The sequence below is a fragment of the Serinus canaria genome, chromosome 8 (assembly GCF_022539315.1).
Source record: "Serinus canaria isolate serCan28SL12 chromosome 8, serCan2020, whole genome shotgun sequence".
Taxonomy (NCBI): domain Eukaryota; kingdom Metazoa; phylum Chordata; class Aves; order Passeriformes; family Fringillidae; genus Serinus; species Serinus canaria.
This window is the reverse complement of record NC_066322.1, coordinates 26,366,998-26,394,912: the sequence shown is the minus strand read 5'-3', so window position 1 is coordinate 26,394,912 and position 27,915 is coordinate 26,366,998. Positions and strand designations below refer to the sequence as shown.

The 27,915-nt window shown below is 48.8% G+C and overlaps 1 protein-coding gene across 1 annotated transcript in view; it reads right to left on the bottom strand.

The window, feature by feature from the left end:
• PAPPA2 (pappalysin 2) overlaps positions 1–27,915 on the bottom strand; it is an 85,398-nt gene that overhangs the window by 40,823 nt on the left and 16,660 nt on the right. Inside the window, exons 3-11 of the mRNA XM_050977775.1 lie at positions 15,282–15,427; positions 8,172–8,465; positions 7,275–7,467; positions 5,657–5,778; positions 3,714–4,206; positions 3,053–3,181; positions 1,960–2,051; positions 1,504–1,697; positions 254–388 (exon numbers count right to left, since the gene is read on the bottom strand). Of these exons, the coding sequence (XP_050833732.1) occupies positions 254–388; positions 1,504–1,697; positions 1,960–2,051; positions 3,053–3,181; positions 3,714–4,206; positions 5,657–5,778; positions 7,275–7,467; positions 8,172–8,465; positions 15,282–15,427 (1,798 nt within the window). The remainder of the gene's footprint in view (positions 1–253; positions 389–1,503; positions 1,698–1,959; positions 2,052–3,052; positions 3,182–3,713; positions 4,207–5,656; positions 5,779–7,274; positions 7,468–8,171; positions 8,466–15,281; positions 15,428–27,915) is intronic.

Sequence of the window (27,915 nt, the reverse complement as noted above, 5' to 3'; positions counted from 1 at the left end):
TTTTGGTTTCATGTACCGTCCTTCTGCTGGCAATCTGGATGGGTTTGCTGTTCACAGTGGGAATGGGGCAAATACGACACATCCAGACCCAGGTATTTTGGGATTTACAGAGGGTGCAGTAGCATATGGAGTACTGCATGAGTAGTTTTACAGGTTGTTGTAGTTCCTACAGGACAGAAAAGGATGGGTTTTGTCACCAGAGCTGGGTAAAGACAAACAAATCCTTTGTGCCTGACCACACACCCTCACTTACCTTGAGCCAAACTCCCTCGTCGCCCAAAAGCATCTTCTCATTTGGGTCCTGAGCATTCTCTTGGCTGGGAGCACAGGGAAACCAAGCAGCCTGCAGCAGGTCCCTTGGCACCTCATGAAGGTGGGATTTACATACCTGCAAGGAGAGATTTATTTCAACCCAGAAGGTTGCAAGGAAAGGAGAAAAACAACACCTACAAAACTGCAAGAAAGATTGAGCAAGTGTTGAGAAGGACCCCAAGGTGGCTCTTAGCATGAAGACAGTGAGAATGTGGCTTCCTAAGTGACATCTCACTGCCTACACATGTGCACAGGAGACCTTTGCCATTTTGGAGTGCTGTAGATGTGTTGTTTAAGCATCTCATGGTGTCTGTGGAGCTGAGTAACAAACAATGAGCCAAGCTGTGAGCTGGTAGGTGAGACCAGGGCATCCTGATTATGGCTGGGCTCACAAAGGTGTGATTCATTAGCCTCAGTGACACTCTTCTGTTCCATTCAATGCCCTGTGGCATCCCAGACATCCTCACGGGCCTGGCAGACAAAAGCTGGGAGATACAGGTGTCATTGTGAAGGAACAGACACCTGAGCACAAGACACCTTATTAGACATGTATCTGGGCACTTGAATCGTGCTGCAGGTCTCAAGAAGATCATTCCTCATATCAAATCAGTAGAAACACACATGTAAAAGGCTAAATGTGATCTCTTTACATATTTCTTGCCTTTCTTCAGCTTGCTAGGAAAGAACATACACTCCACGTTAACACCAATCAGGCAAAATCCCCTCCAGGCTCTGCTCCAAAGCCCATATGAAAGATGGGAATTCTCCCATTGATTTTTCCTTGGCTTCAGATCAGAGGGCTTGGGAGCAGTACAGATGCTGATGTGTGTGTGATTTCATCCTTTCAGGCCCTGACCTTATAAGGTATTAGACTGACAGGATTTTTTTGAAGCCAACAGTGGGACAAGTCACATGCTCCAGGTTGAGCACTTGGCTGGTGGGATGGGGTGGTCACTGTTCAGTGAAATGCACGGCTGGGGGAGGTGCTCCCTGCCAGGATGAAGCACCTCTCCATGAACTGCAGTTCCTGAACTCAGGGACTGATGCAAGAGGAGTATGAGAAATGCCCACGTTTTCCACTCAGTCCCTGGTTGGGAAGATAATAATCAATGAATGCTTCCACAGCTGATTTTGTTTGTGCCTTCCCCAGCACAGACTTTGTAATTTTTTTTTGTCCATGCCTTCACTCACCTTCACAACAGGCTCTCCAGTGACTATGGAAGCAGGGCAGGACTTTGCATCCTGTTGGGAGGAGTAGGCTTTCACTGCCCACAGATCCACATATCCCTCAGGAGTGTGGGGACCACAGTCCAGCATGCTGCTTGTCTTCTCAAAGGGCTCACATACACCATCCCCATCGTGAACGTAGCACAGGCTTGGCTCCCCTGCAGGGAGAACAGGGATCAGCTGCTTACAAACCAGGCTCCAGTCACACAGCTCTCTCATTATAAGAGATTTGCTGTCTCATTAGCCTGGAGGTTTTCCCACCACAAGACCCATGGATCACTCCAGCTGCAAATCCAGGTTCTGCTGTGATGAGGTGCATGGCCCTCTGCTCTAAGGAGCAGTGTGAATAATGTACAGTTTTGGCTCCTGCCTCAAAAGGAGTCAATCCATTTGGACCTGTCTCAATCCAGTTGGACTCACCAACACAGTTGAAGCCTTTTTCCTTTTTACACTTTCTGGAACAACCATCTCCATCCAGCAAGTCCCCATCATCACATTCCTCCTCCAGGCTCCTAAGAGAGCAAAAGCCAGATGTATTATTACCACCTTTGACTCCACACCCACCCCTGTGCTCCTGCCCAGTCATGAGGGAGGACCCCTTATCTTGGTTCTATTTGCACAGAAGCAGTTCAAAAAGAAGAACCACATACATAATTAGATAGAGAAAACACCTTGCCAAGGGATAAAAAGAGGTTGAAGTCACAGCATTTGGGAGCAGACATGGTTGTACTGTGACTTTGCTATAAAACCTGAGGAAAGAACTCTGGGAGAATGGAAAAAGTATAGAACTAAGCATCAGGAAGACCTGTTGCTGGAGAAAGCAAGTGTTGGAGAAGGCAGGAGAGTCTGAAATGGGGCTGGGGTTTCAATGGGAGAAGGAGGCAGAAGAAGGGGAGAGACAGAAGGTTCATCTCCCTTTTCCTTTCCTTACCCTGCTAAGAAAACTGATTTCAAATTAAAGTGATCCTGAGTATCCTGGAAGCTGAAATCTGAAAAAGCTCAAATAAGGAAATCTGAAATAATTCTCTCCCAGGCAGAGCAGGGGAAGCATTGGGCTCTCTCAGTGTAGAGGTGGTGCATCCCTCATTATTTGGGGTTTCTGAGCTGAGAGTGAACAGCTCTCTAAAGTCACTGCACTGTGTGGGACTGTTCTTGTTGCAGGCCCCGAGCAAAAAATTATACTGCCCACTTCCAAAGGCAGATCCTTTTGGCTGGACTCTGCAACAGTTTGCTGAGATGGGCCAGAATCCAAGCTCTGAAGTCAAGAACAGAGGATGTTCAGGTTGGACCCCTCAGGCAGACCATGCCTCTCAAAAAGACCATCTCCATCTCCTATGCACAGGGCATTTTACAAACCACAAGCTCTACGTCTCAGTCTGCTGGAGGGATTTTGTGCAGCAGCTTCAGCCATGTACCCATGCATGGGGGACCCACCTGCTGCTTCCCTTTGGGGCAGGATGACCTGACAGCTTAAAGAACCTTAGCTGAGAGCTTGAAGAGTTTTTCAACTTACGTGGCCACCTTCCCATCCCCACAGTAGGGTGTTCCATGCACATGGACGAGCGGTGGGGAGGCTTCTCCTGAGGTTGTCCCAGAGACCACCTGCACCTGGTAGTGGTACACCTGCCCAGGAGTGACTTCCCTGCAGGGACAGAGAGAACTTGAGGGAGCAGCAACATCTGCAGCACGGAGATTTGCTCACCAAAACTATAGATATCATGTGTCTACATCCATGCAGTACCACAATCTGACGTGTCTTCATACTCTGCCAGAGGCAGAGCCCATGGGAAGAGAGTCTCCTTCAGGTCATGCTGCTTATTTCCCAAGGGTCTGAGCTGGGGAGAAGTGGAATTAGCTTGAGTAATCGTTTTACTCCTTGTATTGATGGGAGAAATGCAATTTCATGGGTTGTATTGATGGGGAAAATGTTTCTGGGTTTGATAAGCTCCTTCTAGTTAACCTGGGCTCATGGACAAGGGTTGTGCTAGCACGGTGGGTCTGCCACACCCTTGCTCAATGGCACTGGATGCAGTAATTCCCAGAGCAGGGGGACAGCAGGAAAAACAAAACAGAAGCAAAACCATCCAGGGATTCAAAGGGAGAAGACACAAGGAAGTAACCAAACCCAACTCAGCCACCCCTTCAGCCCAAGACAGAGCAGCTCTGTGACTCACGTGTCGATGAACTGGCGATGTCCCTGCAGGGGGGTGGCAGGGGACCCATCTGCAAAGGGGGGGTCACGGAGCACCCGGTACTGGACCAGTCTGCAGGCAGAGCACAGGGAGCTGTGTGGCCTGGAGGTCAGCAGGGCTGTGTCTATCTCCATCCTCTCGTCAAAGGTGTAGATTTTAACTCCAGACATCTTTTTAGGGATATTGAGCTTCACAGTAAAGGGGATATCACAGAAGGTGTCCATGGGGCCCAGGTGGATGGACTCCCCTTGCTCTGTCAGGATTTCAATGTCAGACAGTGCCTTGGGAGAGCCTGTGGAGAGGTAGGTGGTCCAGAGGGTGAGGGAGTCGGGGTAGACGGGGTGCAGGAAGCGCAGCTCCAGGATGCAGCCGTGCGGCTGGGGGCACGGCACGGTCATGTTCATGTCATACAGGTGCAGCTCCGGGCTCCAGGCCTGCAGGCTGGGCTCACAGGGCTGATCCACGTCTGGAGGACCTGGGACAAGGAGGAAGCTGCTGAAAACCAGGGGACAGCTGGTTTCACAGGAGACCCACAGGGGCCATCTTCGCTGCAGATGCTTTAGCACCTCCAGGCTACAACTGCACACCCGTGTGGGTTTGCAACCGCGTGTCCTAGACCTGGTGGCACCTGCCATAACATCCTGGAAAACAATAATTCCCACTGGTCTCCCAGCTCCTGGGTACTTGCACATATGCACAAGGCTCAGCAGATCTCAGAGACTCACAGCCCTCTCCAATGGGAACAGTGGTATCCAGACTGCAGCTGTTCACAGTGCAAAGACCTAAGGACTAGACACAGCTGAGGAATGTGAAGCTTGCTCTGTAGCCTCACAGGTGCAGAAACTTTGCCAAGGGCATCTGAATGCTCCAAGCAGAGCAGAGACTGAAGCTTTGCACAAACACAGGCTTGGACAGGTCACAGTCAGGAAAGGGTCAGGTCCAAAGCAGGGAAGCAGGACCTGCTGCTTTTCCAGAAGATCCTCCAGGACAGTACCCAGGCTAACCTCAGAGCCCCAGCCTGCCTCCCCTGATGGTGGATACGCACTCAGCAAGAGAAATGGAATGCTGGCCTTTCACTGGAATTTATCATTGTGTAGTAGAAATACCCTTGTCTTCATTAGCCACTGGAAGCATTTCTTAGGGGCCCCAGCACCAATTCAAAGCCTTCACCCATATAAGACAAGTCCAAAAGTTTCTGAAACCCACAAACTCTCTCTTTTTATTGGAGCAAACAAGCACTTGTGATAACTACAGACACACAGAACCATGTCCTCTGGCTCTGCATGGTTCAGCAGCAACACATGCACCTCACAGAGCTCCCAGGATCAGCTCCCCTGGTCTCCTGCTGCTCTTGGAGGAGCTGAGGCAGCAAGAAAAGCTCAACAGCTCCTATGGCAACTGCGTGACCCTGAAAGTCACCACTGTGCCCACAAGGTGGGTCTCTAAACCAACATCTGGGCCTCAGCACAAGAGAAGTTGTAATGTCCAGCTGCTGTTGGCCTGGCTAGGGAGGAATGGACTGCCCAGAGATTGGCACAGACTCAGTGGGACTCAGCACAGAGCTCCTCTTGCTCTCTGTGGACAAGACTACATTAAAGTCTGTCAGTGTCCCTGAGGTTTTGATGGGGTCCCAAGATCTGTATTTTAAGACTGATTTCAGTTAAGTGCTTTTCCCTTTGGTCAGTATCTTTCAACAACATCTGAGCAATGATTTGGGGTAATATTGGGATGCCAGTCAGTTTGTCCAAAGCCATCTGGCCATTACCAGGTTTTTCCTGGGTGCCAAGAAGTCCTTCCTGCACTACAGAACTCTTGCAAAGGGAAGACAACTGATTCTCTAAAAGAAAAAAAACAAAAATCTTTTTCTTGCACCAGGAAGATTCAGTCTGGGGACTCAAAGACAGGAGAAGAGAGGAGACATTTACCTTCTGCTTCTTCTGGGGTCCAGTAGCCAGAGGAGTCACAGACGCGAGGGGAAGAGGCCTCGTGCACATACTGACGGAAGGTGCCATCCTCAGCACAGCTGTCACACAGCGTGTCCTGCTCCCTGCTGACAGAGCACACACCCTGGCATGCCTAAGGAGGACCAGCCAACTCCCCAGCCACATGTGTCCAGGTGGCACCAGACAGGGAGTTGGAAAAGCAGAGCTAAGGTCTCAATCTCCCTGGCTATATCATCCTGCTTGCAATCAGCTTCTTCAAAGACAGGGAAACACGAGCGCCCATGGGACAGCCTGGATTTAATCTCTCCTCTTCTCCATGCCCTCTGGCTAGTCTTGGATGAATGAATCCCATCCCTGCCAGTCAGAGCTACCAGACCCCCCACATCCCAGGGCAATGCCTCTGGACAAGACTGGGTGCAAATAAGGCTCTCTTTGCTAAACCCAGAGTTAGGTTTTGGCTTTTAGCATTATTGTAATACAAACCAGTCACAATAGTATCAATTGCCATGCTCTCCAGAAAAGATAAAGGCACTTTTCTACTATAAGGGTGAGCCTCAGCCACTTTCCTTGACCAGTTCTTCTCAGGGGATTCAGGACTGCCACAATGGATAAGCTCCTGAGACAGTTATGAGCGGCAACGTGGGATGGTTCCAAAGGGTCTCCCTTCTAGACCCATGTTTTCCTGCTCCAAATCACTTCTTTCCCCAACAAAGCAGTTTGTTTGGATGACTCGAGGCTGCCCAGCACTCAGAGCCTCTCCTGTCTGTGGGGTGACATGCATGTGCTCTTGTTACTCCTGGGCAAAAGGGCCATTGTAGAGAGCACCCGTTCTTTGAAAAGTCAGCAAACGCTGACCCAAGAGTGCCCCAGCTGCCATCAAACAGCTTTTTCCTTTTAATTATAAAAGACAGCTTTATGAAGCAGCTTCAAAACAAGTTCAAAAGCTCTTTATGTACGTGCTTAAAAAAACCCTAAAAATAAAGTCTCACCACCTTAAACCTGGTGGAAACTGAAATATATTAGCAAGAGGGGCTGCTGAATAGAGGCCCTAGTGGTGTTTCCAGGTCTTGGTGGCTCCTTTAGTGGGGAGAAGACAGATATCCACCCAACACTCATGGCCGTGCACTCCTCAAGAGCCAAACAACTCTGGCTCCTTGGCATCATTTCTCTGGCTTGAAAAGTTTCCTGACTTACCCCCAGTTAGCTGCTCTACGAGTCCATGACAGCGCTGGGAACGAAACCCAGCTCTTGTGGTTCGAGCTCCCTGCCTTAACCACAAGGCTGCATTTCCTCCTGGTAAATAGCTACTTTATACAATAAGTGCTAAATGAAGCTCATTTTTCATTCCCTGATTGCACTCTGGGGTTTTAGAGCTGGCTTTGCCTCCTGATGCTCTCTGGCTTTCCCTCCCGGCACCCCGAGAGCAGGAAGCTTGCAGGAGAGCCCATCTGCCAGGGGGCCACGGCAGCAGCCTGGCTCTGGTGCCCGAGGGCTCTGCTGGAGACGAGCAGGGTGGGAAGGGGACTGGAGGGTCCACGCCACAGAGATCCCTTGTCCCTTCCTGTGCAAGCCCAGGAGCAGGGCGAGCACACTGCCTCACCTCTCGTGGAGGACACCGCTGATGGGGGGCAGCCAGTAGATGCTGAGGGAGTCCTGAGTCTGCCCGGTGACCATGGGGGGGATCGGGATGGGCGCTGGCTTCCTGTTGTGGCCCCAGCGCTGGTACACCAGGTCCAGGTAGCAGTGCATGCGAGCCACCTGGTTGGGGGTGAAGCTGTTGGTGCAGTCATCGTCTGGGGACAAGAGAGGCCGGGCCGAGGGTTAGGGCACGGCAACACGCGCCCTCTGCGCCTGGTTAAACTTTTTCGGGGACTTCTAGGGAGGGCTGAGAGGCACCAGCGTGCAGAGGCTGTGCTGCCGGGGCTCTCCGGTGAAGTGTGTCCCCAAAGCCACAAGATGGCACTGCCTCAGCGGCTCCAGGTCCCCGCACCCGCCCGGCACCGGCACCTGGGCAGTGCCACCGCCCGCACGGCACCGCAGGAGGGTCAGCCAGGGCCGGGGAACTGCTCCTCCGGCTTCGCTCCTCCTGGCATGGCAGGAGAAACGCCAGCCCCCTGCGGCATGCCTTGGGAACCAAGCCAAAAGAGTTCAAGAGGTTATAATTAACAATAATAATAATAATAATAATAATAATAATAATAATAATAATAATAATAATAATAATAATAATAGCAGCAGCAGCTTCAGGACTGGAGAACAAAGGCATACACAGACAAGCGACCCACTGGCAGGAAGAGAGGGATGGATAGAAATAGCCTGAAGGAAGAAAGTGGTTAAGCAGCTACTGCAAGCACTGCCTGACACATCCCAATCCACCAGGAGGGTCCCTGTTGGTTTGGGAGTGAGGCAAGGCACTACTGATGGAGGTAGAAGGGAGGGAAACCCAAGTTTTAAGGAAGGTGACCCCTTGTGACTCCCAACAAGGATAACTCGTTACCTGTGTAACTCATGTAGTTGTTGAAGGGTGTTCCTGTGAAATGTGTCTGGCCACAGGTGTCATTGGTAGGGTCTGGATCCCGACAGAGTTTGTTCTTGGGGGTGGGGGCAGTGTCAGCACAGAGGTCTCCTGTCTCCATGGATGGAGTGGTCTCCCTGCAGGGGTCATCACAAGACTCCCGCTCGCTCACTCCCTTGAAGACGTGGTAGAGCCCCAGGACATGCCCCACTTCGTGGATCATGGTGTTGGTGTGGCCAGGCATGCCGTAGTAAGCAGGGTTGAGGACAACTCCACCTGGAATTGCAAGTACAGAGAGCATCATTCCAAGAAAGGGACAGTGGACATCTGTCATTACTCACCTGTGAGAGGTAAAACTCCTCTTATTGTGCTTCCAGGCCACAGATGAGGGGCCAGATGGACACCCAAAGATGGACACCCAAAGATGGACATATTCAGCCTCTTACAGGATAGGAAGAGGCTCCATTGCCCTCTTGGATTAGAACAGGGTGGGTGGTTTTTCTTCCCCTCCTACCACTCTATTCCCCCCTCAACATTTTCCATCATTTCAGCTACTGCTGCCCTCTGCATCTTTTTTGCACAGTTGTAATTCGGTGTCTGCTTCAGATCACACAGCTCCAAAGGAGGTTTGGAGCCAGAGCACAAAATCAAGCCATGCTGTGCCTTTACAGGGATCATCTTTTGAAACAGAGGACAGAAGTCCTTCCCTGGCCTAGGCAGGTGTCTAAGGCAGGCCAGCTCCCATGGCAGGTGAGGACAATGAGGTGCTGAGCAAAGTCCCAACACACTCAGCTGTGCCAACTAGAAGCCAGTTTCAGCAAAAATCCACGCAGAGATTGAGGTGCACTACCTCCAACCCCTGCTGAGAAATCACCCATGACTTACTGCTTCCACCTCCAAACCAGACTCTGTGGGGTAAACTAAAACTCTCATGAGGTACTGTTCAAATCCACTAAGCTTCTACCACAAACCTGACCCAAAGTCAGTATTTTAGAGTGGGATTTCCCAAGACATAGCTTCTGAAGATCTCTTCCTCCCCTTCAGAGGGGTCTGAGTGTGAGCAAGGGGCAAATGAACCCAACAAGATGCTCACAAACCAGCACAAACCTACTCCTCTTCACTGGGGTACCCCAACCCCAAGGGGACACGAGAGGCACCAAGCCATTTTGGTGCAGGTTCAGCTGTCAAAGATGTTGGAGCATGGGCACAGATAAGTCCCCCAGAAACTGCCCCAGAGCTGCCACCTGATACTGAGAGCAGCAGCACGGCGCTGGACAGGACCCATGATCATCCTGCCCTAAACTGAACTGTGGCTGCAGGGCAAGTGGTTTTTCTTTCCTGTGAGCCCATCTGTGATGGGAAGAACGAGGATCAAGGATACTGACAAAAGCCAGGTGGAACAGAGCCTTTGCTTTGCTCACTGCCAGCATCTCCAGCTCCTGACCTGAGATGCACACCCTGTGCTGGTGGCTCTGTACCACATCTGCTAGGAAACTGTCCACAGAAGGTGCTCAAGAACAAAAAAATTTGCTTCGCTGGCCTCCTTTTATTCGCCTCCTTTATTTTGTCCAGATTAAAATTTCTTTGGAATCTCTTCATTTTTCTCCTTGTTTTGAGGTTTTTCACTGGCCATTTCCCCCCTTTTTCTCTTCTCATTTTCACGCTCCATCCACTTTTCCATGCTGCCTTACAGAGGAGGAGCAAGGGCTGGGAAGTATCAACAAGACAGGGGTGCTAAAAGCAGACCCCAGCATGTGCCCAGGCTGACTCCAGGCAAGCCCTCCATGTCTCGGGAGGCTGTTTTTACACAACTACTTTTAACCCAGACAGCTTGGATGGCAATGTGGTGAATAGTTGGCTCCAGCACAGCTTGCTCCCTCCTTTGCAGGGCCCTGGAGGATTTACTGTGCCAGCTACCTCACGGCAGAGCCTCTGCTACTGCATCTCTGCTGATGATCACTGCCCTGCCAGCAAAGTTAGAGCTGGCAGGTGGCCACAGTGTGATCCTGTCTCCAGCCACACAGGCTGCTTGAAATCTGCTCCTGGATCAGCTCCGTGCACTACTGACTACCTCATGTCCTCGAGTACAGGGCATTCCTTCCAAGAGAGGGTTTTCTTCAGATCACAGTGTCCCTGGCAAGACACCAGCAGGTCTGGGACTCCCATGGGGGAGCCACGCTGGGTGAGCACTGAGCTGGGGGCTGGGAATGGACCTTCAGAGACTCCCTGAGCAATTCTCCCAAGCCCTTCCAAGGGGTGAAGAAATGAGGGTGGCATCTTCTGTGGAACACCCTGCGTGTGTGGCCCATGGAAGGGCTGAGAGGCACCACTGACCTGTCAAGTGGCACCGTTTCTTAGCTCAAAATTCATGTTTATTGCTCTTCCTTCCCACAGTGAGGATCTTCTGTCCAGGGCTTGAGGCAAAGGATGGGTCACAAAGTAGCTGCATTCCCTTTCTTCCTAGTTGTGAGACAAGAGAGCAAAGGACTTTGCATCCCATCAGTCAGCTCTTGACCCTTTAGTTGCCTGGAGACGGACAAGAAGGCACAGAGGCTGAAAAATCCTTTTGGGACCTTCATGTTCTGTCCTGTCAACTCTTAGGTTTCTGGAAGCCATCACCCTCTCAATTACCACCCTAGTAAATGCTATAGATAGCAAAGGGCATCCCATTGATGGGAAACCCAGTGGGCACATAAAAGAAAAGCTCCTTCTCATTTCAATCAAAACAGGGCATGAGAGAAGAGAGAAGAGAAAGAAAAGGCATCTCTACAGCCAAACCCAAGCCTGAGCAAGGCAGGGGTTCTGCCTGCCCAAAGGTCTGAAAGGAGGAATGTGCACACAGAAAGAAAATAGTGTTCATAAACAAGTAAATGAGACGTGAAAGCCCTGCATGCATCCTGCAGCAGTAACCACAGGGAAAAGGGCTGAGCACCAGGGGCACAGGGCATCCTGGGACCAAGCAGCCCAGCCCTCCTCCCTGCAGAAATCCAATGCTCTTCCCATGTGGTGGAATAAATGGGATTCCAGTGCAGGGGGGCAGAAAGCTGTCACAAGAGAGGGACGCCAAGGCCACAGTACCCTGTCCCCTCCCCTCCTCTCTGCTGGCTTCCCCTATTCCATTCCTCCCCCACACTCCACAAGGACGACCATATTTTTAGTACTCATTTTAACAACTAATTAAATGGCAGAATTAGAAACAGCCTGAGAACTCTGCCTTCCAGAACATCCCTATCCCTCCATTCCCTGTCCCCACTGCTCCCTGATGAGTTGGGAGTGCTCCCAGCTTTGGACCAGGAAGTTCTATTTCCCCTCTGCAGGATCCTGGCTGTGAAGGCAAGATGTGGAAGTGTTCATAACATCCCAACAGGACCACCCTCCCCTCTCTCTCCACTGCAGATCAGGCATTCCCTTCTCCCCTCTGCCTCCTCCTGCTCTGGGCAAAGGGCTGAACTGGGCTTTCAGTGCCTGAGAATCAGCCCAAGGAGGTTCACAAGGTCAGCTTTTACATAACAAACCTAAAAAATGCCATATCTCTTTTATATCAGGGGGTGTCCAGTACTGCAAGGCAGGTGAGCCAGAGACTTCTTTGGACTTGCTCACCCAACCAAGTCCAGGCAGCTGGAAAGATTCAGGTCTGGCCTCAACACCTTGTCTCTCCAGGCCAGACCTACCAGCTGCAGCCCTGGTAATGTCCCCAGGGCCAAGCCCCCACTCTGATCAAGCAACAAGAGATGCCCAGCCCATCAGATTTGTGCTGGTGTAGACTGTGCTTCTCCTTTACTCACACAGCCCTGGAAGGTCCTGCTCCCAGGACATTCTCTGCTGCTAGCCAGGATCTATGGCAATGCTGAAGGACTCCTGCCCATGCCAGTCCCTGAGAAGCCAACCTGCTCCTAGGTCAGGGCTATCCCAGAGGACATTCCCAAGTAACCACAGGACCTTTAAACAGCAAACCACAAAGCTGAACCTGCATTGCAGGGCCAGTCTTCCCCAAACACTGAGTCAGAGCAATTAATGGAACAAATGCATGACAGTTAGTCAGACAGGAAGATGCCATTGCCTAAGGTACCTCGGATGGGAGGGCTGGCCCTCCTTCAGGATCCACTGACCTCTGCCAGATATATGAGCTGGCCTCAGCTTATATAACTCCAGAAAGTATTTATAACATCAAATGTTCACCATTCCCTTGCCTTTCGACCATGTTTATGCAGTTCACATGCAGCGACACATGAAGTTCAAAGCATCTGCATTATTACATTACTGGGTTTTTTGAACAAGGCTTTCCACCACAGAAAGTTAAAGATTTTTTTTTTTTTAAAAGGAAGTTCTTCGACTCTTTCTGCTTTGTAGTTAAAAATATTTACTTCTAAGTTCTCAGAAAACTCATTCCAGACTCCAAGAAATCTGAATTTGCGAGGAACTCACGGTGATTATGGTGGAAAGACTGAGACAGACAGTATAGTCACAGGGAGTGGTGCAAACAGACCTGAGACCTACCTCTGCTGCTTGCTGGCAGCAAGCTATCTTTCTCTGGGAGCTCCACAGCAGCTGAAACATGGTCTACAGAAATTTCATAGACCACTTCAGCCTCTCCAAGCCAGTAATTGTCTTTTATGCTTCATTGCAAGGAGTCGCTGTTGGCTGCATTATTGGTAAACTATCCCCAAGCCTTCACAAAGGCTGCCTGAAAATTTTTAATTTCCTCAGGAAAAAAGTCTGGAGGAGAGCATTAGAACTGTAGGTAACCAGCATATGAATGGCCATGTAACTTCTGGTAGCCCCAAAGAAGCATTGTGAAGAGAGGAGGATGAAAAACAAAGTTAACTGAAGACTTCCAGAAGGTGATGACACCAACAGGAAGGTAAGGTCGACCCTCCTGAAAAACACACTCAAAGATGATGAAAAAAATGGTTTATAGGGAGATTAAAATCCAGGTGGCAGATTAAACAACTTCTAGAGATGGAGATGATGGAGAACAATAAATCTAGAGATCTTTGGACTGTGGCAAAGTATTAAAATAGCAGAAGGGAAGGTAGCTGGAGAAGAAAAAGTCTCATGATGCTTCTCCTGAAAACATCCAAGAAAGTGCAGTTCAGAGAAACAAATAGGGCAAAACCTGACCAAGACTCTCTGCAGACAAGAGGCAGTTTGGTTTCTCAGAGAAGCCAAGGAACCAATTTGATTCATGCAGAGAACTAAAGCATGGAGGGTCTGTATGTGTGTAGGGAAAAATCAGCATGGCATTTCTGCTCCATGGGAGCAGACAGTGATATGAGGGGTGCAGGTCTTGTGTGCTGACTCTAATATTTTAAGGTTAGGACAGACAGGAGATTAGCAAGATTTAGCACAAGGAAAGGAGCCTGTCTTTTTGGAGACAGACCCCTCTCTTGTGTATAGATCTGTCTCCACCCCTGGCCATAGCTAGGTCTTTAAGCTCAGGAATTTTTCTCAAAGTGCCTTCAACTCCTCCCAAGGCTTTTCCTTCTCTTTACTCACTGCTTTCCTTTCACATCTACTCAGCTCTCTTGTGAGAGCTTTTGTCAAAAGCCACACATTGATGGCCTCCTCAGTCCCGAGTTTCTTCTGTGTGGGACAATAATATACATTGTGCATGGTACAAAGCAAATGATGATGTTGTGAAGCTCACTGTTTAAGGAGAACAGAGTCCACCACCCGCCCTCCCCAGCTCATTAAATCTAAAACCAAGGACAGTCTTGAACCAAAGTCTTCAGTTCATGCCAGAGACTCAAAGAAGTTCAGATCCAGCTTCATACTTCACAGCCCTGGCACCAGAGTCAAGACAACACCCCTTTTCCCCTGAACCTCCATGCTAAAGCCTGATCCAGCATTTCCAGATGGTGCCATTTCTCATGTCCCTGGCTGGACACAAGCTCAGAGCCTGGAGCTAAATGCAGGCTTTTGATGAGAGCAGTCACCCCAATTCCCCCTCTGTACAAGGGCTTGCAGGCCATTGGGAGAGGTCTGAGGGGAACGCGTGTGGCTGAAGCACTTGCTGCAGTCAGATGATCGTCAAGCTGAGCCTTGGAAGTGATTTCTGGAAGCTGAAAGAATAAATTTCATGGAGATTTGCCTTCCTCAACAAGCAGCTGTAGCAATATGCTATTGAAAAAACAGCCCTGAAAGTCATTGAGGGAGGGAAACTGGCACAAAGGAACTTTGAAACAGGTCTTTAACAGCAGCATAAAACTTTTCAGGGTCGAACATCACGCACTTGTGAAAGCAGAAGGTCTAGGTCTGCTGTGCAGGTGTCAGGAGTAATTATTTCCAGTTACTTATTGAGAAACACTTTAGACATTTTGACTGCAAAGTGCAAAGGGCTTTGCCAGAAAACTCCAACAACTGAAGAGGTGGTAGGAGAGGCAGGAAAAAAAGAAATAGCAGAAAATGCACAAAACAACCACATTCTAGGGAACCAGTAGCTGTTTTGGCTGTTTTGCAGCCTATGAGGACTGATGACCTTAAGGGTCGCCCTGAATCCTCTGAGGCCAAGGAGAACCTTGCCTCCAGCAGGTTGTAGGCCAAGTAATAAAAACATGGTAAAATTTGATAGTTATCCTCACACTTGCAGCTGGATTCAGAAGTGGCCAGTTCTGGCTGCTGTCTGGGCAGCCCTGGAATTGCTGAAATCTGCCATCTCAGCTCTGAAAACATTGACACTTCTGTTTGTATCTGTTTGCTATTACATGCTGAAGAGTGAAGTTCACTGTCTCCAGAATCCTAAAAGATAAAGCTGGAAGGTCCAGGAGAAACCAAATGTGAGTCTAGACCTTTCTCCAGAGCTTGCACTTATGGTAAACATGTAGTCCCACTACCTTCACCATCAAGTTTCTCATAACAATGTTGAAGCCCCTTGTCAGTGGGGGGGGGCTCACAACCTTACCCACATGGATTCAGGGAACAGGCAGCTCTTTTCCTTACAGCAGCAGCTGCTGGAACACCCAAACCCTGGTATCATGACCTTCATATGAAACATCCACAATGCTGAGGCACATTGGCCTCTATTTGCCAAGTCGAGGAAGAGAGAGGAAAACCAGTAATTCTGAGACCCCAGGAATGGGATAAGTTACTTACCCAGGTGACTAAGGGCCTCTTTGTCCCACGGCCAAGTGGCAGCACCAGCCAACTCTTCCCTCACCGAACTGGCAAAGTAAATATTGAGGAAATGGGTGCTGTTCAGCTTCAGAGCCTCCTTCAGCTCCTTCACGCTCATGTAAGCCCTGGAAGGTCAAAAGACAGGAAATATCCATCACACATTCCAAACAGAGCGAGGAGGAAAAGTGGGAGCCACCCACAGACATCCTCCAAAGGAGAGTTGGTGTTCAGGGGCCTGAGGCCATGAGAGGGCAGCTGACATGAGAAATTCCGCATTGCGCAGGATGCCTCCCAGACCCAAGCTGCAACACCAAAAACTCAGGCTGCTTGCAGAGTCCCAAACACCTCCTGAACACTGACACCAGGAACCTGGGCTGGTGAGTTTTGTTTCCCAGGGAAAAGGCTGGCATTGTTGTCCTGGGACCCCTGGCCCGGAGTGACCGGCTGCCTGCTGAAATTCCACACTGCACAGGATGCCTCCCAGACCCACACTGACCACCTCCAACTCGGGCTGGTTCGACAGTGCCAAGTGCCTCCTGCAATCTGCCATCAGGAACCTGGCTTGGTGAGTTTGGTTTCAGAGGGAAAAGTGTCTGGATCAGACCTGGAGACACCCTCAACTCTGTAACCAAGAGCGTGTTAAAGCACTGAAATATTCAGCATTCCCGCAGGATGTCCCATGACACTGCAAATTCTGCTCTGTAAGGTCCAAGTTCACATAGAGAGGGTTTTGGCTGTGGGTGGAAGGCAGTCATGCAAGCCTGAAGAAGTTTTGCTCATTACAGTAGCTTTGTTGGTGAGTTCTACTCCCAAGACAAGGCTTTCCAACCACGGCGACAAAAGAAGCCCCACAAAATATGATAATAAATAATAAAATAAAATATGATAAAACAGGAGGAGAAAAGATGAGAGGAGGAAGGAAATGCAGAGTATGGTCCTGCTAGGGAAAAGAGAGGGGGTTTGGCATCAGAAAAGCAGAATTTGAGTTGGAAGGAGAGAAGAATTAATCCAGAATTCCTACTGCTTCTATCAAGGGTTTTCAGGGGTTGCCCTGATATGGGGCAAGAGAGGAATGGACATCACACCTTACTGCTGGGAGCAGACAGGGTTAATCAGCTGGGGCTGAGAAGGGTCTTCTCCAGATTCTCTAGTCTATCTGGACTTCCACTCCATTCTTTTTCCCAGGAAAACAAGTATGCCAGAGATGGCAGCACGTGGTAAAAAGAAGGGTGTCCCAGCAGTGCACAGGCACATCTCTCACCAAAACACATCCCATGGAATTGCACAAGGAAGAGTATGAGCAAAAAGTATCTTGGAACATGCTCAAAAAAAAAAAAAAAAAAAAAAAAAAAAAAAATTAAAAAAAATTTCATGCAGCTCTGCTCAAAATGGACCTGGGAGAAGACTGCCCCCTCTGCTCATGATCTGGATCTTTCAGACAAGGTTTGGAATACCTACAGGAGCCAGCAGAGGAAAAAACAAGATTTCCCAAAATAAGCTTAATGAGGAGAGGGTAATCTCTGGAGCCAGATTCATCAAAGGGCAAGTTTAGAGGGGAAAGTCTCCTGACAACACTGCGGGCTGCCTCTCCTCATGTCTTCAGAGGTGAGAATAAAGAGTTGAAAAAACACTGGAATGTGATATCCAAGACATCCATTTCTAAAGGCCACAGTAAAGTAATGGACTAGGAGAGGTGGGCAGCAGTCAGGAAATTTAGGTTTTACTCTTCCCTCTATGTGAGTGTTTCTGCACAGGTCAAAAGACTGTATCACATTCACCAGAACATCAACAGTCCCAGCATTGGTCTTTAGGGAGTTCATGTTCTAATCTATGCAAAACAATCAAAGCCTAACCTAACATCAGCAATAATGATTCAAATAATAATAGCAATGGAATTATAAAGTCTTGGACTGTGCTGCAAATGCCAGGTACCCTTTTAAATGGACTTCAATGATCATTGTGGGTCCTTTACACCTTAGGATATTCTATGATTCTATAAATTAAGTCCTACCGTTTCCACCATCTGTGCCATTAAGCTCGTGGGCTGAGGCAGGCTTAGGACAGGTAGCAGACATTGTCTCCACATTTCTATGACTTGTCTCTAAGTCTTCAAAACTTGAAGACCCCGACCCACAGTTTGTGAAGCCATTCATTTAGGAGATTCGGAGCAAGAAAAAAAAAAAAAACTCATGGAAAGGCTTGAAATACATCACTATGGAATGATGATGGAAACACACCATTGTGGAAATATGTCATAAGAATGACTAAACCTGCAGCATGAGGCCAACAGCAACATTAAGGTGGCGGAAAGCATTTCACTTATTCCCATGCTTCCAGGAGCAACTGGCATCTTTGAGCTGCCTGGACAGATCATGAAGGGAGCACAGCTGTTTCTTTACACTGGGCTCACCATGAAGGAACACCAGCTCTGTTCGAATGAGCTGCTTCCGGTGGTGTCCTTTACCAGTGATGCACATTAGTGCATTCCTCACTACGTGGGATGACAGACAGGAGGATGGAGCTGAGGATGGGCTAAGGGGAAAAAGGCACGTTCTCATCTGAGATGTGAAGTGAGAAAGGACACCGTTTTCCTTTCTTGTTTGAAATGGCAAGATCCCTAGTCAAGCTGTTACACCAGCAGGCTTGTTTAGAAAGAAAGAGGTTGCTACAGCAAATTGAAGAGAAGGAGAAAAAAATGAAAAAAAAAAAAAAAAAAAAAAAAAAAGGATTCCAGAAATAAACTAGAAATAAACTAGAGCAGGGTGGCATGTGGAACAAAGCTGGGAAAACCCAAGGGCTATTTCCCTGGACCTGAAACAGCAGAGGCTTTCAAAAGCCGCTGCTGACTTGGAGGTGTCAGATAATCAGGGTCTTCTGACTGCCTCTCTCCTACCAGTCAGCCCCCAAAGACCATCCCAGGCTGTAAGCATCTCACCCATCTTCCCAGGAGCTCTGAAGATTCAGTTACTTCAGACAAATCTTGGCTGGGCTATGTGGTGAGATGAGATGACCAGCTTGTCTTCACCAGGCCCCAAGATCTCCCACCACAAAGCAGCATTCCCAGAACACTTTCCCCAGCCACATCAGCTTGTGGAGAGAAAACTCTCCCAACCGGAAAGGACAAATTGGGAGAACATGATCCCTTCTCTGTGATGTCTCGCCTGAGCATCCCAGACACGCGCCATGCTGACGCCACCCCTTCAACCCAACCAAGACGGGAGCAGGCCGGGAGGAATAGATAGTGAGAAGAATAAACAAACCTGAAGGACATACTTGTGGCATGACTCGGAAGGAATAGAAGCAAAAATTTCATAGAAATAGAGCATAAGGGTAGGGGGAGGCGGGGAGAGAAAGTCTCCTTCACTCATCAAAGCTGCTCGGGGGACACAGACTTAAAAATAGCATCAATTCCTGACCTATGATATCTCGGAAAAATAGCCCCAAACCCTTCCAGGCTGCCCAAATTCCAAGAGCCGACGTCAGCCCTATTCAGAGGGATATTCCTGCAGTCCCTCTTCTGGAGACATGATGTTTTTCTGGCTGTCGCCTGCCATTCCCTTGACATTAGCAACATTTTTTGTCAAAGCTTAATTATAAATAACTGTAATTTCCTCCATTGAGAGATCTGGATGGTTCAGGGATGTGTAAGGGTTAGAGGGAGCAGCTCCAGCACTGAGAGCTGTTCAGATGGGCTGGACAGACGAGGACAAGAAAGGACCCTAATTTCACCTGCTATGGCACAGAAAGCACAAATATCCTGCTAACATCCCCAAAGATGTGAGCAGAACAATTCTAGAAAGGGCAACTCCAATTCCCCTCTAACTACATATCCTGTTGGCATCCTTAGGTTAGACAAGGAGCATCCAACTGGCATCTGACCCTTTTGCTTCCTGCCAAGGTTAGGCTCTCCCTCTCCCTCTCCTTCAGTGCTTCTGTGATTTTCACCAAGGTAAAGGCAGAGCAGCCTACGGTCTCCACAAACAGCCTAAATGACAACACTCTCCTCTGCTTCCCACATTTTCCAATGCTTACAAGACTAGAGTATTCCAAACTAGTGATATTTACAGCAGGATGGGCACTGCAACCCAGCATGGAAGCACAAAGGAAGGACAGAAGGATACATGAAGGTACAGATGTCAGCTGAGCAGCAAAACACAAACCAACCCCAAGGAATAGGGTAGAGGACAGAAAAGATAGAGATGGGACATCAGGTTTGCCAGATTCAAAGTCAATCTTTTTCCAAGAGCATCCAAGAGCAGCCAGCTGTGTGGTGATGCCACCTGGAGCTGGAGGAGCACTTGCAGCCCTGGAAGAGTGAAGCCTGCAAGAAGAGTATGTGCAACAGTAGAGAGAGATTTGGGATGGGAGGGCACAGAATGGCATTATTAGACATGAGTATGGGAATGAACACCATCCAAAATGACAGTATTTGAAGAGGTGAGCCCAGAAATGGTGGATTCCCTTACAATAGGTGATATTGGCTGAAAGTTCTGCTGAATGACACTGTTTGATGACCTGACACTAAGGCACCACACAGCATCCTGTTTTACTTGTGTGGGACATAAAGAGAGGCTGTCATCCTGTGGTGCATCTTGCTGCTGAAAAAAGGGAAAGAAGATGGAGCAGCTTTAGTGACTGTCACCACAGAACAGCAGAATCAGAGACTCCACTGCAGACTGAGAGGATCCCCACAGGCCATTCTGACCCCCTTGTTCAAAACCAGGTCTAACTAGATTGCATAGTTCAAGGTCATCTGGGGCCTGAACAGCCTCAAGGACAGAGGCTTCCCAAACTTTCTGGGCAACTTATTCTAGTGTTCAAGCATCCTCAAGTTAAAAATAATTTCTAATGTCTAATCCAAATTTCTCACATTCCCAATTGTGTCCATTGCTTCCTGACAATTGTCTTCTTGGAGTCCTGCTCCATCTTCCCTGTGTCACCCCTTCGTATCAAGGGGGAAAGTCCTCAAATGACAGTAGATATGCATGGTAAACTCTTACTGAACTAGACCTTACCTTATTAAAGTCTAAAGAACCAAAGCTCCCTTTCTGAACAGTTGAAAAATCACATTCCACCCATGATCCCAGACCTCCCTGGACAAGTCACATTGTTTTCTCATACTTTTCCTTGGAAACTTTTGTCCTTACCACATGGGAGACAACACCTTCCTAGCCACTTTCTCCTTTGACCAAGCCAGCTCAGAGCCTGACTTACAACCAAGTCAGGTTCTGAACTGGCTTGGTCAAAGGAGAAGACTTGAGATACCCAGGAGAGACAGAGCTGTTGGAGCTTTTCCAGCACAAATATCTGGGAGCAACAACAGGACCATTGCTGGTGGGCAAGTGGAAGAGATGAGAGGATCTGCTAATCTATGGGGCAGCAGGAAACACAGTCAAGCTGTAAAACAAGCCAGACATGGGAGAAGAGGGGCAAGAGTGGCACTTTTTAGTGACAACTACACCCTAACAAGAAGCCTTGGGGCCACAGTGGCCATGACCAGCAAGCCACAAAAGATGGCACCTCCAAATGAAAAGCAAGGCCAGCACATACCCCCTGCAGCACCATAAATCAAACTGAATTCTCTGGGTACTGCAAAGGGTGCAGCATGTAATGCCACAGGAATTCCACTGCAATTCAAAAATAGGAGTCTTTTCCCTGTAGACCTTTCCGAGGGGATGTGGGAGTGGAGTTGGGTGGAAGCTGTCCAAGTGCCCTCCATGGACAACTGGAAAATATTTGAGATCCAGCCAGCTCCAGCTAACCATACAGCCTAAAGAAGTCACAGGGGATTCCTGGCTCTGCTTTCATGTCTTTCAACCACTGCAAGGAAATTCCTCTTCCTACTTCCTGCAAGCAGAGAGGCTCCCTTTTCCCCCAAACCTCTGCTTGACAAACGAGGAATCCCTCAGACTTCCCAGAAATGAGCACCAGTCTGCCAATAACATTTTTAGCATGAGGGTAAAACATTTCTCCAAGGCTGCAAAGGGTTAATGACAAACACAGCCACCTTGTCTCTGAACCACAGCTCAGTCCATGAGGACAGGTGATGATCCAAATGGCATGGACATTTTGGGAGAGCAGACTCTCTAAATTCATCTGTGAAGGGAGATGCTCCCCTGGATGGTGAGCCAAAGTGAATATCTTCCATTTTAGCCCACCAAAGGACTCATCTTCATGGCGAATCTTCAGCGGGGGGTCTAAATACGTGGGCCTCCACACCTGGGCTCTCTGCTTGCATAAATTCATCTTGCTAGAATCTGGGAACCCTCATCCCTTTTCTCATCCAACCTCAGCCTTGCCTCCCTTCCTGCCTGCCACAGACAGACAAAGCCCACCGCCACAGCACAAACACGGTGTGACCCTGGCACAGGGGATGAGCCCAGATGAGTTACTTGCTCTGCTTCCACACAAGGCTGATGGCCATTCTTGTAACTGCAGCAGCCTCACACTCTGAGTTCACCTGCCCCAAAAGTTCTGGCTTTACTGCAGCTGGGGGGATGCTGTGTTTTTAAGTCCTTCTGTACTTACTGAGACTATTTGCATCCCCATGACCATGTCTGGGAGCTCTGACTCCAGTCCAGCACGCTGCTGGTATGCCACAAACATTCTCTGCCAGCATCATGACAACTTGACAAGGCAGTAACATCCAAATGACTCTCATCTGGACAGGCTTTGGTAACACAGCCAGATACAAAACACATGCAAGATGGGAAGGGAAGGCTGAGAAAGAGGCAGACATTCCCAAGGGATCACGGGAAGCACAACACTGCTGGAATAATACCCTCTGTAGTGCTCAGGAGCCTTTCATCAACTTCACTGGGTGCTGGACTCCAGCCAAAGAGCATTTGAGTCCACAAGGGATGAGGATATCGCACAGTTCTTGGACATGCCTGGAAAAATCCACCTCTGAGGCACTGACAGCACGAGTAGAAGAGCAGCCATCACTGGCAGAGGACAGTTTAAGTTTTGCATGGGTGGCTGAGCATCAAGATGCCAAAGAGGGTGAGAGGGCAAAACAGGATCCTTCAGGATCAGGAGGCTCCCTTATATATGAGCAATTCCTGTTGGATTCAGAGATAACTCTCAATCTCCATGTGTGAGCATGGGACTGAAGGAGCAGCAGAGGCTGAAGGGTCAGAGAGCTGCACTGGCAGAAGGTGCAGATGGGATCAAAAAGACACGTTGTAGTTCAAGGCTGTGACCCTTCCACAACAGATTTACAGGGGAAAGGGAGCTGGAGGGCTGCAGATTGCTAGCACACAGCTCTGTTACGTCAGAGGGTAATACACAACATCGTGAGGTCAGATCTGGGAAAGAAATACATTAACATTAGTGTTAGACCAGAAAGCCTGCAGGGCATTTTGCCCTGAGATAGGCTGAAAAATAAGTGCTGCTAACAATGGCATGGCCCAGATATTCCTGGAAGTGTTGGCTAAAAGGTTGTTCACTAAATCATCACTGAATCAGCCAAAGGCAATGCTATTTTAGACCTGGTTTTGGTAAGCGGTGCACAAATTATGAAAGAGCAGATGAGAGAGAGAAAACTTGGCCTTAACTTGTCATGAGTGGATTCAGATCAACTTAAATGATGAGCACAGGTCTTGAATGAAGACTTGAAAACCAGGACTGACCAGCAGACACTGCTGCATCATAGCTGTGCATTAATTCCCTGAAATTAAACTGACTCCAGTGAAAACAAAGAGTTAAAGATCCTTTTAGAAATAAGGGCAAAAGAAGAAAGAAGCAGATCTGCTGAGGAGCTGAAGCTCAGTGTAATTAAGATGCATCTGCACCCCTGGACAAAATTACAGCATGGTCCCCACCTTTATTCCAAGTTTAACCACATGGTAGTGGAGCAGAGCTTAAGATAAAGACAAAAAAATAAAAAAAGTGGCAGCAGTTGGATGGGGGCTGAAGTGTCAGTGGGACTGGGTGGATGACAGACCACTGGGGAGGTGGCAAGTCCCAACTCCAAAAGTGTGGGAGGTAGGAATATAGAGCAGGGGCAAAAGACAAAAGGGAAGAGTACAGAAATACAAATATTCATAGATAGAACTAAGTGGGTGTAATACATTTGCAGGGGAAATGTCACCTTGGATCCAGATGGACTGATGACAGGACACACAACTGGAAAACAGCTGATAGGGTACTTGCAGAGATGTCTGAGAGGGTGAACAAGGATCACAACGATCCTTGGGTTGTCCTCTCTCTAAAGTCCTGTTCCCACCTGGTTCTCTTACCTTTAAAGGGGATGAACTGTTTTTGTGATTCCAGGAGAGTGCTCTTGAAAACTCCCAGCACTCACTCCTGTAGCCTGCATGGAAGTGAATCCCTCCCAACTGAGCTTTGAGCCAGCTTCAATTTACCCTTCAAAAATCTAAAGCCTTTGTCTTAGCACTAACCACCAGCACTGCAGCAGAATCCAAAATCCACAATACTGTGATCACTGCAGGCAAGACTACCACTAGCCAAGCTCTTACAAGCCAGGTATGACTGGTTTGTGAGTAGCAAGTCCAGCAGTGCCTCATTCCTGGCTGGCACATCCAACACCTGCGTGAGGAGCAGTCCTCTACACATTCCAGGAAACTCATGGATGATCTGTGAGCTGCTGTATCATTCTACCAACAGATATCTGGGTAATTGAAATCACCCAGAAGAACAAAGTTCTGATGACTCAGTGCTTAAATTACTCAAATACTGCTTTGCTGGCCTTATCCTCTTGGTTTGGAGGTCAACAGCAGATCCCTACTGTAATATGTTCCTTGGAGACAGCCCCTCTAATTTTGACTCAGAGGCATTTGACAGGGCTTCCACAATCATCACAGCTGACTTCCATACATTCAAAGTTCTCCTGAACACAGAGCAAAGCCACAGTCAGGCATCAAGGAGCTGTCTTTGCCTCGGGCATCAGAGCAGGACACCTAGCTTTAGAGGAAAGCTGTGTTAATTCCTCCCTATCAGCCTGCCCAGAGACTGCTTGCTTTTCTGCTACATGCTGCTTTCTTCTCTGGATCTTGTTACAGCTCTGTTGACAGCTTACATGCAGGGTAAGAGGGCAGAGATAAATTTTAAGGCTGGATGCATGTTGGTACTCATGTTTTAGGGTGTGAACTGAGGATGGTCTCCCACTTGTGCTGAATACATGAGAATAAGCCTCAGGAGAGGTTAACCCCCAGCTGTGCCCTCACACCATAGTGGGCACCCTCAGGACACCAGTGCCAATGGGGTGCACATGTGCATCAAATGCTTGGATCACAGAAAAACACTGGGTTTGTGATATTTGCACCCTGAGGGCAAGGCTGGCTCGCTGCCTCACTCAGCTGCTTGCTGCCATGCACATAATGGGCACCACAGCCTGTCCAAGGGCCCCTGGGGATGGCTGTGCTGGGAATCCCAGCACATCTCCATGTGTCCATGCAGGCTTCCCAGACAGTACTGAGCTACCACCAGCCCTAGCATACCTTTGGAGGAAATAAGGTCGTTTTGAGACATACTCATTGGGATTCAGACACCAGCATTTTGTTCAAGCTGCTTAAGCTGCTTTTCAGTTTCCAAAAAAAGAAAAAATGCTGATGGTTGTGGCTATTTGATAGACCTGTAGTCATTCTCTCCTGAGCTCCTGGAGGAGTCAGTTCTGCACTGCAAAAAGCACCCAGGCCAACCACCAATAACCCCAAGTGGTCCTGCTGCCTGACACAGAATCCACTGTAAGAGAAAGTCCCACAACACTTGTTTAGGGATGACTGCAGTCCATCCAGGAACAGGAACCCACATGCTCCTCTCCACCTGCCTCAAATTGCACTCTTTGGGAGGAATGGATCAATTCACTCCATTGCCTCCTCCACTCCCATCACAAATACCATCCAACACCACCACATTGCTGGAGGGGAAGGGGTGTCTTTTCCATGAGTGGCCTCATGGAAGCACCAAGACATGGCCCCATAGCACAGACATCATCCCCAACAAAGGAGGTCTTGGGGAGACAGCAGCAGGAAGAAGAGGAATGCTGGATCAGGCCCACACAGCAGAGAAATCCAGGGCTGTGGGAGGGAGCAGAGGGCTGCAGTGAGGCTGATTGAAGGAGGCATGAAGTGAGACAAACAAGGGAAGCCTGGCCTCTGGCTCTGCAGGGACTGCCTGACCTCTCCTCCAAGGGGCACAGCAGCTTCGGGCTGACGCCGGCGGCGAGCCTGCGGCCCGAGAGCTGCTGCTGGCTGCCAGGGATGGCAAGCAGCAAAGCCCTAATCTGAAAGGACAGCTGGAGCACAAAGCTCCCCACGCTTCTCTGCCAAGCCAAGACATGGGACCCCTTCATTCTGCATTGCTCTTCCCCCAGCCTTGGTGCATGTCTTGGAAACCACTGCCCATTCCCCTCTATGCTGCTCTTGTGAGACCCCACCTGCAGTGGTCCAGAGCTAGGGGTCCCAAGCTGCAGCATTTGGGGCCACCAGGATAAGGAAAACATAGACCTGTCAGTTTGAGCCCAGAGGAGGCCACAGAGGTGATCAGAGGGCTGGAGTACCTCTGCTGTGCAGACCTAGGCAACATAGGAAACCCTGTGCCACCAAGAACTGGTCCACAAATTTAGCATTTCTTACAGCACTTCAGCCCTAAAGCATTATTTGTTTCTGCCAAACAACCAAACTCTACACACATTTGAAATTTAATTCAAAATAGGCTAAATGCTCCCAAAAAGCTCCTACAGGAGTCTGGCTTTGAGCTTGTGTTAGCACTAGTGATTCAACCCATGAACCTTCCTTTTCACCCCTCAGGGAAGACAAATCCATGCAAGTCCCATAAACTTCCTGACTTATATGACAATTCTCATGTTGCTTAAGCATAATGGACCATCAACTTTCCCCTGGGATAAATTTGGCCTGGCAAACTGTCTTTTAGTGCTCTACATCTTGGGGGAGTTGATAGCATTTAGGGTTTATTTTAATGGGAGTCAGTAGCCATGATCAATTGTAAAAGCTCTATTTCCACGGAAATGGGAATTTAATAGATTTTTGAAAATGCTGGTTATTGACCCAATGGGCCTTAATGGCTTAAAAACAATCTGATTGTAGTGTGTATGAGTAAATGCGTGAGATTTTCAAATGAATACTGGAATAGGTAGTAAAAACCCATTTAAATGGCAGGAACCTGGTCAATAGGGAGTCTCCATTTGCGTGCTTGGCTTTTCTATTTCTATCCGAGTGAATCACGGCCACCTCTTCCTCGGAGAGGCTCACCATTTCCTCATGGCTGAGATCATCCTAAAGCACATGGCCCATCTGAGCCCCAGGAGGGTCTGGGGATGTCTTTCATTAGACCAGGCAATGATGCAGAGCTCTCAGAACAGCCGGGCTCCCAGATGCTTCCACGGTGGGAGCAGAGCATGCACGGACCAGCTCTCACGGATGATGCACCCATTGCTCACAGGACAACTCCTTGGGAGCTGAAAAAACACGTCTGTAGGTTGAGTTTAAACACTCAGACTCTTGGGTTTAAACTCAACCTACAGGCTCCCAGCTGACAATCCTTCAGGGAAATTCCCAGGCAGAAATCTTGGTTTGTCTGGGGTTGACACATATCAAAGTCATCAACAGGAGCAAACTCCAAAGGAATGCACTAATTGCTAAGAAGCAATGGACAGACTACACCCTGATATTTATTCCACAGAGCCTGTGAGCACAGACTGAAGCCCCCCTGCCCCAACTAGGGCATGTATTAAGGGTTATCACCCCCAAAAGCTCTCCAAGGTCTACCAAGCACAAGGCTGCAGTTATTCCTCATTTTTCCCACCACTGAAGCAGCTCCTTCCTGGCTGCCTTTTTTGTGAGGCTGCAGGAACACAGAGGCCCAAGATTTTTACATCTTTGAAACCAAACTGTGGGTTCAGTGACCACAAAGAGGAGGTCCAAGGAGAGGTGTGCAGTACAGCAGGGCTGGGTGAGATCCCTTAGAATAAAGCATAAAAAATACCCCAAGGACCTGAAAACTCCCAAATTTCAAAGGGACATCTGTTCTCCTGATCCCTCTAACCTTCCCCTTCAAAAACACAGTGAGGCAGCAATTAGAGTGTTCAGAGCCACAGACTGTTGCTTCCTCTGTTGTCCTCATCAGTGGAATAAGAAAAGGAGACAAACACCACAGCTCCCCACCTGCTTCCATGCCAGCATCTCCCACTTCCATGTTCAAGTACCATGGGTTGGTTTAGGCTGGAAATGACCTGAAAGACGATCTCATTCCACCCCTCTGCCATGGGCAGGGACACTTTCCATTAGACCAGGTTGCTCCAAGCCCTGTCCAGCCAGGCCTTAAACACTTCCAGGGATGGGGCAGCCACAGCTGCTCTGAAACATCATCCTTGACAACATGGAAAGAGCTGTAGTCGCAGGGAGTTAGTCAAAGAAATTCAAAAGAAAGACTTGAAGATCCAGTTTGGAACCATGGAGGGGATGAAAAAGAGCTCTGCCTGGGAGAAAGGCAGTGAAGCAGCAGCTCAGGGAAGGAGGGGAGTCCAGCCTTGCCCTCCAAAGCCCAGCATAGGCAGCATCCCAGCTCCAGCACCTACCACCAGCTTGGGAGAGACTTGCTATCCACAGCACAGGGTAAGCACTCACCTTCC